The following is a 14,940-nucleotide window of genomic DNA, read 5'->3' on the forward strand; positions in this document are numbered from 1 at the left end:
CCTTCTCTGTCCCAGTAGGCTAACCAAAAAAAGAAAAGAAACTGCTTTGCATCTAAAGTGGTTTAACAGAATGTGCAGGACCAATCTTCCACATGTCCATGCAGGAGTAAGCCCCATTGTGTCCAGTGGGAGGCCTTACTCACTTAGGTGTGCTTAGGATTGCAGCTTTACCTGCCTGTCTAACTCTTCCCACATTCCATCTTGTTGCCAACTTCAAAGGTTTCGCTTTGCCATCATGCCTTGAAGCCTCTTTTGCTCTCCACCTTCCTTTGCTGTTTTCACTGAGTTGTGAAGCATTATGGGAGCTGAAAAGCTTGCTCTTTACTCTTGCGATGTTTTAGTTGGTGCTTTGACTGGTCCTGTTCATATATAAAATTAGTAAAAGTAGTGCAACGCTTTTTAGAATTTTCTTGCACTTGGGAGGGAAGGTTGTTCCTTTTGGGCAATTTTTTTTTTTTTAGTGGCACGAGGGTCCTATGATGCTGAGGTGTTTCTCTCCCTGAGCTTCCCACAAGGCGGGTCCTTGTGCGGATGAGTTACCCAGACAACACTTTTAATTGCTCTTTTGTGCTCACAGGCAGCATGGTTGAAGTGTTGTAAAAGACACACCCACACTCTCCATGCCTTATGGGCAAGTGCCATTTAAAACCAGTTTCGTTAGACGGGCTTCAATCAGCTGGACCTTGTACAGCTTCAGCTAACGCACTGATATTAAAAAGTTGAATAAATTAAGGGTCACTCTGAGGGGGCTCGAACCTAGGTGTTAAAACAGCATCAAGCTCCTTCGGTAGGGGTATGCCATACTTTTAAGCAAACGCACAAAAGGATTTGGGATGTAAGTTGTTCATTTGGCCATCAAATCAGCTTTATTTTATGCGTGGCCAGCCCCAGTCCACGGGTCTACTCACTTCTGAGGCGTGCTTTAATACTGTCGACAAGTTTTGTAGGAGACGAAACGACCTTAATCCGAATCTTGTGGCGACCATGTGGAAGATGAAGTGGTCGTGAATTCGGATTAAAGTCGGCGAAACGCGGCGGCGTGGGCTTTCTGTAGGGGCGGGGCGAAGGGAGGAGGGGCGAAGCCCTTCAGTAAACCCTTCGGGGAGAAAAAGATTTCTAGTAATAGGGCGCGCCGTGCCTCTCAGCGTCAAATATATATATAAATAAAAATTATCCTGTTCCTGTCATTTGCACATTGACGTTCTCCTAACGCGAAAGCTACGGCAGCCGCGGTTGAGCCTCCCTTCCTCAGCCTCACTCGGAGAATGACTGAGCAAAGCGCCCCCTCAGCCTCCTCGCCAAAATGGAGCGAGCTGAGGCGGGGGGGAGGATGTCACGCCGCCCTTCCCTTCCCCCCCCCCTCCTTTGACGGAAGGTACCAAGCCCACACTGAAGAAAGAGGAGGAGGGGAGCTGCTACGGGGCGAGTGGAACATTCCAAACGGTTGAAATGACGATCTCAGGGGGGAGGGGTTTTTTCCCCCTCGGCGGTGACCCCGCCCCTTTCCTCTCCTCGGCCGCCTCGGCTCCTCCGCCCGCCCCCTTTCCGTGGCCAGGACAGAACCTCTTCATCCTGGGGGAGGCGGGGGGAAGGATGGGAGGCGTGCCCGGGCGGCGGTGACGTCAGCGCGCCTCTGCGTAAGAGGCGGTCCCCCCGTGTCGGCTGCCGCAGTAGCAGCGGCTTAAGCTCCAGTTCCCAGGTTGCCTCGCGGCTCCATTTGAGCCCCATCTTGAGCGAGGGGAGTGAGCAGTTTGAATTTCAGCTCCTTCGGCACAGCGTTGGAGAGCGCAGCGCGCACGGACTTTAAAGAAGGGGGAGGGGGGAGAGAAAGAAGAGAGTGTGAGGAGGAGGAGGAGGGAAAAGGGCCCGACCGGCTCCTCCTCGCGAGCCGCTCCGTCGTCGGCGCAGAGAGAGCAGAGGGAGCCGCGTCTAGGAGGCCCGCCCGCCTGAGGGGGCCGCTGTGAGCCGGGCTGGTTCCTCCCCCCTTTTCCTTCTCTCCTCCCGAGAAGATGCGTCTGGTGCTGATCTCCAGGTAGACAGCGGAGGCAGGGCGGCCTGCGCCTCACTTGCGTTTGCCGGCTCCGGCTGCCGCCCCTCTTCCCCGAGACCCGACGGACGGACAGCGGACGGACTAGCGGCCTTGGGCCCGCCTCGGGGACCGCGGGTCTCGCCGGAAACCCCCGCGGAGCGAACCAGCGGAGAGTGCCAGCCCGGCCCTCGGAGCCCCACAGCCGGCTGTGTGAAGAGAGCCGCGGCTGTGAAAGGGGGACGGCGGGGCGCTGCTGAGGGAAGAAGGAGAGGAGGAGGAGGAGGAGGTGGCGCCGCCCGCCGAGGGGCCCGCAGCCTTACTCGGGGGGAGGAAGAGGAGGAGCTCGGCCGCCGCCCCCCTTCCATTCTCCTCTGCCTCTCTCTCCCTTTCCCCCCATCGCCAACCCCAGGCCTGGTGGTGGCCGCCTGCTGAGCCGGGGCTGCGTCGCGAGGGCCGGAGGAATGTGCGATACCGCCGGCGACTGCGCTGTAGACAGAACGTGATCCTCTCCGCTGCGCCAGGGCCGGCTCGGACTTCTGCCTTCTCCGCCTAGCCTTTTTAATTTTTTGCTCTTTGCTTTTCTCTTCTCCGCCGGCTCCGGCGAGGGCAGGTGGGCGGAACCCCCCATCCTCATTCTCCCCCCACCCCGACGACTTCTCCTCTTTTATTCTCCCGGGGAAAGCACCATGTCCAAGATGCCGGCCAAGAAGAAGAGCTGCTTCCAGATCACCAGCGTGACGACGGCCCAGGTGGCCAGCAGCATCACCGAGGACACCGAGAGCCTGGACGACCCGGATGAATCCCGCACCGAGGACGTTTCCTCCGAGATCTTCGACGTGTCCCGCGCCACCGACTACGGACCCGAAGATGTCTGCGAGCGCAGCTCCTCCGAGGAGACCCTCAACAACGTGGGCGACGCGGAGACCCCGGGGACAGTCTCTCCCAACCTGCTCCTGGATGGGCAAGTGGCTGCCGCCGCCGTCGCCGCGGCCTCCGGAGGTATACAGCCGCCGCCTTCCCCTGCTGTGCCGACCGCCAACGGAGGAGCTGTTCCCAGGAGCTCCGCGGTGCTCCCAGCGGCTGCCGCCCCGGCCTCTTCAGCGGCAGCAGGAGGCAGCACTGCGCAGGCAACTGCTGGCTCTGGAGCCATGCCTCTAACGGCTGCCGCCGCATGCAGTTCCCGCTTCAGGGTGATTAAGCTGGACCACGGTACAGGAGAGCCCTATAGACGGGGGCGATGGACGTGTATGGAATACTATGACCGGGACTCCGAGGGCGGGGCCGTTTTAGCCAGGACTGGGGATTGCATTAGACACAACAGTACTTTTGAACAAGCTGTTCAAGATAGGGATAGTGGCCTAGGTGCTACTGGTGGCTCTTCAATAGTTTCAGGGGTTGCAACTTCGGCACATGGCCCCGACTCCCTGGCTGACAGCTCTCTTGCTGCTGTGTCACAGCTACTCCAGCCAGAGAAAATAAACCAACCCTCTCCACAGCAACCCAATTTTGTCATTGGGCAGCAGCCCATAGGCGGGGCTGTGCCTCACAGTAATGCTCAGCCAATCTATTCAGGGGCTACAGCAGCGAGCCAGCAAATGATGGGGCCTCCGCTGCAGACCCAGGCACAGGTAAATGCACAGAACATGGGACAGGCTGGACCTAATGGGAAAGGCATGCCACCTTCGAATGTAGCGATAGCCCAGACGAGTTTGCCTATGCCACAACAGCAGGTACAGCAAGCTAATGTACCTGTGGCTCAGACTCAGCAATTTGCTTATTCTCAGTCGCAGATTCCACCAGTGCATCTGGTGCCAGCCCAAACTCCTGCCCAGCCGGAATACATTCAACATATGACAGTAATACAGTCTCAAGGAGCTACTCAACAGGCCGTCTCAGGTTCTGTCCCGGGCACTGGAGCTTCCAGTCTTCCAGCAGCACAAATAGCTGGTCCGAATCCCTCACCCATAGCACCAGTGATGGGAGTTTCTTCGCAAACTGGTGAAAATGTAGGACAGGTATCTGGGCTATTGCAGGGTGGCCTGACAACTCCAATTCAGACTGTCATTCCTCAGCCAGGAGGTGTGGTGCAGCAAGGCATTGGCCATGCGGGGGTTGTGCAACAGAAATCTATGACTCAGCAGCAAATGGGTGGAAGCAGTCAAGTGGCTGGTGCTCCTCACAGTATAGTTTCTGGAGTTCAGAATGTGCCTGCAGCTGTACCGGGTACTAGTGTGCCCAGTGTGTGTACAACTTCTGTTACTATGCCAAATGCCCCTGTTACTTTAGTCCAGTCCCAGCTGACCAGCCATACATCTGTCAGTAGGAGCTCCAGTGTTGTCCAGCAACATGTTGGCCTTCCATTAATGCAAGGCACAACCAATGTACCTGCAAATCTGCCACAATCTAACATTGGACAATTTCCAAATCAACCTTTAGGCCAGATTGATGATACTAGAAGAAAATCTGAACCCCTACCTCAACCACAACTTTCTCTTGCTGAAAATAAACTTCTTGTGAAGCCACCTATTCCGGACACTTTAACAAACCCTCTTAATTTACCTGCAACTACTCCTATGAACAGTCTTGCCAGCTCTGTCTTTGGCATATCTATTCCTGTTGATGGTGATGAAGACAGGTATTTATCTTCTATCTTTTTTTTTATGCAGGTGTCTAGTTGCAGACACTCTTACAGCATTTGTTTATCAAGTTTAAGTGTCTTAATCTCTTCCAAAGATGTGACATAAGATGTGACAAAGGGGATTCACTACTAAACTACTTGTGTAGCAAAAATGTGTAAACCACCGTAAGGAAGAACTTAAGGAAATGAGACTATGAATATTAAGCTGAATACAAAAAGCAAATCACTGTTTCCGTAGTCTTGAAAAAACAGTTACAAGGACTTTCAAGCCCATCACAATTGATAACTTGAAGTAAGGTTACTCTCTTCCATTGTTTAAAGCACAAGTTGAGTATATAGTTAGTCTTTATGCTATACACTTGTTTAACTCAAGCTATGTTAGCTGAATAAATCCAGGCCTATTCTCTGTTAATGTTGAATATACATGACAGCAATGGAAACATAGTTATCAATGGGTGTGTGTAATTCAGTGGGCAGATTTGTAACATGTTTTCTTCAGCAGTTTCAGTGTAATGGCTGCAAAAGCTTACTGACAAAATGTGCTTAATAGGAAAAAGCAAGCAAGTTAACCATGGCTTCACATTACTTGTTTTTAAATAGAACCCTTGCTTTATCATGGTTAGGTGTGGTTATTATAAAGGGGATAAGCTTTGAGAGATTGGTGAATAACAGTATTAACTTGGGATATTTGTTCAGAGGCAAGTCCCATAAAATCAGTGAGACTTGTTTCATGATGTGTATTTAGGATTGTAGCTTTAGCATGCTTAAACTGAAAAGAAGCGAGTTATAAAGCAACTTGTTTGGGTTAAGTTGCAAGTTTACATGTATAGAATTGCATCGTAAAGGGCTTCAGGATTTTCAAGGAAAGTTATGCTGTTCCACAATTCTTGTTAACAACTGCTGCTTTCCCTCTCTTTAGGGAAAGTTGTGTGGGTAACACACTTCATATGGTCTCTGTTTGTTTGGGTAAAGTACCAAATTTGGAAATGTAGCCCTTAAACATTCTATAAATAATTGATAACTTCTTTTTTTAAAAAAAATCAAACACCACTTCATTAAGAATATTATTCTATATGAAAATGTTTATTTGTACAAGCACAGTAGAAGGAAATAAGCAGAACAGTACTGTAGCACGATGAGAGGGGCAGAAGATGCTAATACTTTCCTTGGGAAATGACTGAATTTCTTTCATAGAAGTGAGAGGACTGTCCTATTAACCTCTGGCCTAGCTCTGTAAGAGTTCCTCTTTGTAAATTTAGTAGCATAGGGATAGAAATCCTTCGTCATCTCTTGCCACAATCTTATTATACCTGTTTATCTGAGACTATGCCCCAATTAAGGGTTAATTCTGAGTAGATGTGTATAGGATTGCACTGTTGGTGCTAATTTAAAGTGTAGAGTAACTTTCCCTAAAATGTGGTTATTTCTTGAAGTCTTTCAAATAGCATATGAAATTGCCTTGTGCATCAGAGTATTTCATTACATTTGAGTTGTAAGCATCAAGTATAAATTCTCTACTTGAGGAAATTGTAACCTAGTATAGGTATGATCTCTACTTGTCAACATATCTACTTATGATTAAATACAGAAGAGAACAGGCACCTGCGGCTCTGCAGAAATTGATAGCACAGCATTAGCAATTGGGTATTACATCTAACTTGATTTTGCTATGGTTTACTGAAGTTGAAACCTCTGCTAATGGAGGTATATATTGTATTTTGTCTTATTAAATAAACATCCTCGCCTCAACTTCAAGATAAAGGAAATGGACTTGGTAGGGGGGAAAGCAATAGCTTTGGTATTAAGCCTGATACTAATATTGAGTTGTAGTGCGAGTGAAAAGGGACTTGTGCAGTCCATCTTTCTCTTCTCCCCCTCCCCCTGAGAAACCTCTGGAGAGTTGCCTCTCTCAGACAGTGGGAGCTGTGTTGCATACTATGCAGTGTGAGGAGGAACTAGCCTGAAATTGTGCAGAGGGGTCTGGGGAGTTGCTCTGGTGCACAATTCTTCCTGATTTTAGACAATAGTCTCTGTTGCACTACTACCCCATACAACAGAGTTCCCTCTGAACAGGGTTTTGGAGAGTACAAGAGTTGCAGGGGCAAGGAAGGGAAGCGATAAATTGCTTGCATGGTCTGCCTTCCACTTGTGCAAACGTTGAATACAACCCACTGACATAATACCTTTTAAGTGGGTGTGCTAAATTTGGTTGGATCTGAAGTATTGATATGAAATATTTTAATGTATGTATAGTGCAATCCTAATCACATTTATTGAGAATATTTTTAGTCTTAGTATGCTTGCTTCAAATTTTAGGCTTTGTTCTTCAGTTGGTGGTACTGATTAAAGACTGTATGCAAGTTATGTTTATTATGGTATTGTAGAATAATGTGTGTAAATAATATTACTTGAAGCAAAACTTTTTTGAGCTGATACACATACAGTACATGGATTATTTTATCAATGACCAGTACAGTATAGCAGAATTCCTTGGGCTACACTGAATGCAAATAAACTAGTTCTGTGGGGCATTGCGTACAACTAGAAATGTCTGTTGGACACTTCAGCTGTCTTATGACAATCCTCTTCCAAGAAACAACAGCATGCTTAAGAGGGTGTTCACATACTGTTCAAATATTTCCCCCTTTTATTTCTTCAGCGACAGAAGAGTGGCTTGCTTGTGTGTTGATAATTGAGATAAAATATACAGGAGAAATGTTAGGGAGAAATATTTTGCAGAAAGTTATAAAAAGGGGGAGTTGGCTTGTGTTTGTATTTCAAATTACTTACTGTATGGGTACCGGAGATTAACTCTGGATTTGGCCTCCACGAGGATTCTATCAACATGGAATGTGCAAGAGAAACCCATTATCTCAATGTGAGGCCTCTTTTATTGATGTTCTTGTAGTCCTATTAAATTACTTAGCTGTCAGTTCAGTTAACCTCTGTATGAGTCATAAAAGGTGTTATGTTGAAGTAGCGCTTGTAATGACAATACAGAACATATCAGCAACTTAATATTGGTGAAGACAGTATCAAGTTTTCAAACTATGCTGTTAATGCATGGTGGAGGCTCTTGCTTGTATTAATATTTTTTTTAAAAAATTGTCCAGTAGAACAGATTGTTTCCTTGCTCCAGCACCAGTTCAGGAACTGCTTCTAGGTACTTCTATATAGTAAGCTAATGTATATGGGGATGGGTCAGGAATGTGGTGCAGCTAGGACCTTCAAAAAGTGAATAGTAGTCTTTAACTTCGGAATTGGTATGAAACAGCCCAAGGCCTTGGTCCTGCTGGGAATATTGCTAGATTATGTGACCTGGTAAGCATTATTGGATGTTCTCTTTAAATTACTTGTTTGTAGCCAGTCTCCGATCAAAGTTTTCAAAAGCTACATTTGGAGATGCTGTAATTTGGTGCCTCTGTATTTTAGTTCTCCTTTTTATTCCAGAAATAATTCATAATTAGTTGGTGCCTATGTAGTATATAAATTGCTGGGACAGAGCAACTGGAGCTCACCACCATCATGCTGATTTGAACCACCACCTTAGTATATAAGTAAGAGTTCTAAATTGTTAATATACAAAATATTCTGGCAATATTGTGCATCCAGAAAACCAGACTATGTTTTAAGCTGCAGAGCTGTCACAATATAGAGAGTCTGTTTTCCATGTTGGACTCCGAAACTAATAAGCAATGAATGTGATGTCATATTAATAGAATATATACTGTAGTTAGCAATTTGAGGTTATTTTAGTAAATACGTAATGCATTTCAGATGACAGAATCCTCAGATGTGTTTTAATAACTTAACTGGCATAAATTAAACTGGTAAAAATGAAACCTTAGATCTTTTAATCCTGTTAAATCCAAACATTCGCTAGACTTCTAAAAACATAACTAGCTGATTACTATACTTTTGGCTCTTGAGAAATATGTTGCCACTCTTGAAAGAATACATCACTGGGAAAGCTTGTTTAAGCCTCCTACATGTTTGGCAGATACCCGGTGCAAATATTACCAGACTGGTTAGAAAAGGGATAGATAACTGACCAGTGTGAACTGTGCAGGCTGTAGTCCAGCACTTTAATGAATAGCTGCAATTGTGAAGTCTCCACAGCAGCCGCTGGATTGTTGAAAACCTGATTGTAAGGATTTCTTCATAGAGTATCTTTCTCTGTTCTATGAAAAAGCTTACTTGTATAGCATGCTAATTGTTGCTGATAAAGTATTATAAATGGTAAAACTGAGCTCTTGAGGCCTCTTTCATAATAGAACAAAACCTTGCATTAGCATCAACATTGATAAGGGTTTCTTTATGCATTGCTCTTATATGCTTTACTTGAAGGGAGGGGGAATAAAAGGATTATGCAAATTGAAAACAGTAGGTACTGCTCATATCCTGCTGTTACTGAATTCCATCCTTTAAAGTTGTGTTCTTGAGCATGCTCAGAACAGCTACAGGCTTTCATAATTTCAGCCTCTAAAATAGCAGTTTGCCATGTTGAAGTGATTTGTGGATGCTGACCAGAAACAAATGCAAGTGGGAATCCTGCATAGGCCCGAAGCATTCCCACAAGATGCAGTGCTGCTTCATTCTTCTTTCACAGCTAAAAGTATAGATGTAAAATAGAAACAAAGGTAATAAAATCTGTAGTGGATGACAAATTCTTAATTTTACTATGTAAATTCGGCTCTATAGCAGTTAATGACTGCTTCCTTTATAGTCACCTTCTGATCCGTGCATGCAATTAGTATGAATGCACACTGTGAGCAATGCAATCCTTTAAAAGTCTCACTATTAAAACGGGTGGTCTGAAATGTTCTTATATTAGTATCAGAGGTTCTAGTTCTCAGTTCTGGGGCCTATATGGAGGGAGTGATTAAAGGGAGTGCAATGGAATCAAATAGAAGGGTGCAGAATGATTGCAAGCGTTGAAGTAACCTGGTATAAAATGAAAGTTTAAATTATTATTCTTATCTTGTAATGCCAACTTTCTGGAAGCTTTCCCCCTTTTCTACTTTACAGACTTTAGTGGGCTAATTCTGCATTGAAATGAAAACTGCAAGCAGCAAAACAAGGGAAGTCTTGTAGTATTATGGTTCCTTTGCTAAAGCTGTGTCAAATTTCTTTTTGGCAGGGAGAAATATTATCTTCAGGTTATTAGAATAACATCATCTTGTGCAGCTCAGATGCACACATTGAGCCTTTTATTTTAAGAACATCTAATAACATTTAGTACCAGTGCCACAACTATGTAGCTATTTTCTCCCAGCCATCTATGTCCTAACATAAAGACATAACTAGTGTTTCAATATCAGACAATAGTTAAGACTGTTCTCAGTTTTGTTTTGTTTTTGAGCAAGGGAATATTGCTGTATATTTCAAATACTTTATTTGACTTGGCAGACCAATTTTTCTACCTATATTTTAAAAATGGATCTTGGGAGTCAACATGCATACTTTAAATGAAGCAGGATCTCTTGAAGCAGCATTTTAAAAACTAGTTTCAGGGAAAGCTTTTCTGTTGACTGCTAAGAGCCTACTGCATGTTTGCTATGAAACCAGAGTACATTGTAAAAAAATAATCTGGGGCATATTTTACAGCTCCTAGTTGGTTTTTGTGAGGCATGAGGCAGACCTTGTTATGCCTTGTTGCTGCCCCAGTTGAGTTGAGCGTGACCTAGTAAGTAGGCAGCACATTGCAGTGGACGGTTAGCAATATTGATGGGCCATTATATTTCAGCTATATTTCAAAGCTACTGCTGCTCTTGAAGCATTTTTGAAAAGCTTCCGAGCCAACTCCAGGGTCCTCCCCAAAACAGTTTGAGTATCAGTGGCTTAGTGTTAACCAACATGAGAGCTGTTGTACTTGTGACTAGGAGTGATATTCACACACTAAGGTGTTGTGTATGCCTTCCAGAGTGGAACATTTGGAAAACCAGTCTAGTTTATGAAAGGCAAGCTAGAACACAAAACTGTTTGCAGAAAATGCAGAGCCATATAAACAGCTGAAGGAGGAAATGAAACAGTAACAGCAGCAAAAAGAAATAGGCCTGCTTTCAGACCTTATTCTGTATGATTAGTTAGGAGCAAAAAAGGTCCCTAAAACATCCAGGTTTGCTGAATAAATGCTTTGTGGGTGGGTTTGAGCTTATATGCCTTGGCAAGTAGGCAGTTTGTGTGGATTGCATTGTTGATGTGAATAAATCAAAATGCTGGGGCGGGGGTGCTGTTGGGCAATCCAATGCATGCTTAACATGGGGCAGGTCCCATTAGATGCCGTGGGACTTGGCTATACAGGAGGTTAAAGAGTTGTATAGCAGAATGGCTTCAACCCTTTACTAGAACCCTTCCCTCTTGTATGCTTTTCACGTGTCTCTTTGATTTATGCCAAAGAGCATCATCACCAAATAGATACAAGTGAGACTTGCAACAAAATATTGCAATGATTCATTACTCCACAATAGGAGTGTGCAGTGTCTGTCTCCAGCAGGCCTTTAAGAGGGGAGGTTTTGCACACATGTCCTAAGCTTGTGAGGATATTGTACTTAGGAGCAAGTCACAAGTAAAGACTAATTTCACATTTTCTAGGCCTCCTGTCTCCCAGTACAATTAAAATGCTAGTAATTGGTACTTCAGTTTACCCTCTCTTGATCCTTTGACCTTTTCCTAAATAGATGGATACCATTTATACATGTATGTTCTAGAATGTTAGTACAGCCAGTAGCTTGCTGTGTGTCCTGTCTATTTGGGAGTTGGCAGCTATTCTACAATATTCTGTACTGACCAATTCTTGGGGGGCACACTACATCTGTGGGGTTGTAGGAAAGGCCTGAGCCCATGCCAGGTGCTTGTATCCGTCATGTGTGGAATCAGTTTTAGAGGTAGAGGAATGGAGCCAGTAGTATTTAAAAATCTGTGTGACCGGTAGCTGATTCCAAGGTTTTTAGCTACATGTCTTTTTTTAAAAAAAAACGTATTTTTGTTTCACTGATTTCAGTTGAAGCTCTTCTTAAAGTTCAATCTGTAAGTGTGTTAAGTATCCACAAAGGAGAGGGCCTTCTTGGTGGTGACACCCTGGCTTTGGGATATAAGACCAACATTATAGCTTTCCAGTGCCAGGTTAAGATTTTTTATTTTATCAGACTTTTAATATTTATTTTAGTAGCTGCTTGAATGACTATTATTTTATATTGTACTAGGTTTTAATTTTTATTGTTTTTAACATTGTATGAATACTTGTATTTCGTGTACACCACCTTGAAATCCACGTGTAGTTGAAGTTATGGTTAGACTTTGTAAAAACCAAATAATTTGCAAATTCAGGGTTCCCCTAAGCATGCTGATGCCCTCCCTATTGTTTCTCTGTGGCCAATTCAGTGGGTGCTCACAACCTGAGTTTGCTATTAGAGGGAGCAGTATGGGTTCTCTCCCACCCACCCCATTGGGAAGAAAAAAAGGTCAGACAAGAAAGTCTCCTCCAGACTAACAAAAGAGCTATTGCAGCAGACATGTAGAAAAAGGTGATTATATTTCTGTTTGGTTTAGATATTATTTTTACCTAAACCACCCTGAGGGCTCATGTCAGGTAACTAGTTCATTTTTGAAAGCCACAAGACCAAATGTTTACTTTTGCCACCCTTCTGGAGTTTTAGCTCCTGCTACCACAATGCAGCCCAAAGAAGGGAGATCCAGGCCCTGCTTTTCCCATCTTATAGGTACAGAAATCTCATAACTTGAGGCAGCAACCAATTAGGATTTCCATGCCCTCCCCTCAGTGGGAGAGAAAGAATTAGGACCTCTTCAGTAGTTCTATTACCAAATCATTTATGACTTCAAAAGTAAAAACCAGGACCTTGGGTTCTATGCCATAAACGTTTTTACCATGTGAACTTAATGTTCAGGCACATAATAGCTTATTGAGGGATGCTTACATTATTATGCTTTCTGAACCAGTAGCTCACTGTCCATCTTATTCTGTGAAACAAAACAGTATCAGGCAATGGAGAGTATTTTAGCATGGGAATTTAAAAAGTAAAATAGAACAAAAACTGGTGTGTTAGTGAGATTGATGAGATCTCACTTAATTTAGTGTAGATTTTGTGTAGAACAATTTAGTGTAGAACACTTAATTTAGTGTAGTAATACCATCTCTACTTGATGTGTTTTGCTGATGGCTTATGGAAGTGCAACAAGAAGGAATATGCTTAGGTTTTTCTTCCCCTGATAAATATTGGGTGTGAAACCAAAAGCACAAATAGAATACAAATATAGATAGCCCTTTTCGTTTTAAATTGAGAATGCACACTGAAACGCCATTTTAACTTTCTATGAAAAAGCAGTGAGACACAGATCATCTGGATAGAAACTAAACTTAGTTTGTACTCATACTCGGTTTAGCCATTTCCCATGAATCCCATGATTTTTCTGCTGGAAGGTTAAATGGTCTCTTCCTCTGCTATTTTGGTGAGTAGTTCCCCAGCATTTTCAGTAATCACTGTTAGTAGAATTATTTATGGGGTAAATCCCCCTCCCCAAATCAAGAGATGACAACTATGAACATCTGGCGTCTTGAGTTATGCTTTAATAAAAACAATAAAACAGTCAGCCAGCTGGAAAAGAGACTGCTTTTCCTGATTACAGACACTGGTTGCAGGAAATGAGACATGGACAGAGTACTCACTATCCACCCATAATTAGACTGTAGGATGCTTTGAGCATTTTGAAAGAATAAAGGCATAGTGTCAGTGGAAAAACTGATGGATATGAATGTCTTTGTTCATATGTAACACTAAACTATGGTTTAGCACAGCAGTGTGGAGTTTCTTGCCCAAAGGCCTAGTGTGGCCCAGTAGGAGCCCTAGCTTGGGTCCATGGAGCCTCCCCCCCCCCAAGCTATGCCATCAGCTGTGGGGCTGTACGGGAACAATCAGGAACCTTAAAATTGTTCTTTGCCAAGTGGAACATTTAGTCAGTGCCTATTAAATTTGGCGACAGTTGCAAGCCCTGCTGGGACTTTTCTTCACTCAGGAGCTCCCAGCCGGACCCAGTCCCTGCCAAAACAGTGCTTGAAGTTAGTGCAGTTTGGTGCTTGAAGCCCTTCCTGGGATCTTCCTTTGCATCATGGCTTGAACTCAAGGTGCTTGATGGAAATATGAGGTTGATTAACTTGCATTTTTTCAGCTACGGTATGTGCAAAGACATTCAATTAGTGTTTATACATAATGAGTACCAACAGAATTTAAAGATAATACTGCTATTACAATGTCAGAAAAAACCATTAGAAAGGCATAATTGAAAATCTGGTTCTGTATTATAATGTTAACCAAGGGTATTGTGTTGATGTTGATTGACTCTGATTTTTCTGTAAGCTTTAATAGTCACCCAGGAGGCTTGGAACACAAGGCATCCCACTTTCAAGTATGTTATTTTATAGAAATTACTGTAATATTGCCCTCTTTTCCAAACCCAGATGGCCTATATTTGGAAATACACATTATAGAGTATACAGAGCTGTTCATATACAGTGGATCCTCTGGATATGGATTTAATTTATTCCGGGGGGGGGGTGTGTCCCGTGCACAGCCCAAAAAAATCCGTAACCAGAGGCGCATGCACACGGTGCAATAGAGTGCTTCTGCGCATGTGCGAGTGGCGAAACCCAGAAAAATACTTCCAGGTTTGCTGCTTTCACAATCCAAATATTACATATCCAGAGAGGTACGTAACCCGAGGGTCCACTGTACTGCCTTTCTGCCAAGGCACCCCAAAATGTGTTTTACAAATTAAAACTCTAGATCAAAATAAGGTATGATAAAACGAGAAAAACAATAACCTTGTTAGTAAAACTGTAAAAACAGTCATTTAAAACAGTGAAATAATAAATAAAATCAGCAATAAGCTAAGCACAGTAAACATTCTACGTAACTGGGTAGGCATTGTATGAGAAAAAGATGGCAGCCAACAAGTCTCATGTGTTGTTAAAACTTCCACAGTATCTAAGGTTTTTTCTCTCCCAAACTTAGCATGGTAAAAGCTTACTTTTGTCCTGAACGTAGGTTTCTAGGTATGTGGCTAATTCAGCTATCTAATGAAGGAGTCAAAGAACTGCTTTCTATTCTCTCCAACCAGCAGTTCAATACATCCACAGCTTACCCACATGTATGATCTAAAAAAATTTTTATATGTAGTACAGACAATACTTAAACAGTACCTGGAGTACTTTCCTTGAGTGCTTGGTGAACACAATAACCCCACTCCCACTGTTTCT

At 43.7% G+C, this 14,940-nt stretch overlaps 1 protein-coding gene across 4 annotated transcripts in view; it reads left to right on the forward strand.

Moving 5' to 3' along the window:
- Positions 1 to 2,279: 2,279 nt before the first annotated feature.
- TSC22D2 (TSC22 domain family member 2) overlaps positions 2,280 to 14,940 on the forward strand; it is a 37,126-nt gene continuing 24,465 nt past the window's right edge. For 2 of the 4 annotated variants that reach the window (XR_004426676.1, XR_004426677.1), the window contains exon 1: positions 2,280 to 4,664. Coding sequence is in view for 2 of the 4 variants with exons in the window: in XM_033150432.1 (XP_033006323.1) it covers positions 2,716 to 4,664 (1,949 nt within the window). In the remaining 2 variants the exon portion in view is untranslated. The remainder of the gene's footprint in view (positions 4,665 to 14,940) is intronic. The other 2 variants (XM_033150432.1, XM_033150433.1) reach the window with 2 other exon arrangements.

Source organism: Lacerta agilis, chromosome 5 (assembly GCF_009819535.1).
Source record: "Lacerta agilis isolate rLacAgi1 chromosome 5, rLacAgi1.pri, whole genome shotgun sequence".
Classification (NCBI taxonomy): Eukaryota; Metazoa; Chordata; class Lepidosauria; order Squamata; family Lacertidae; genus Lacerta; species Lacerta agilis.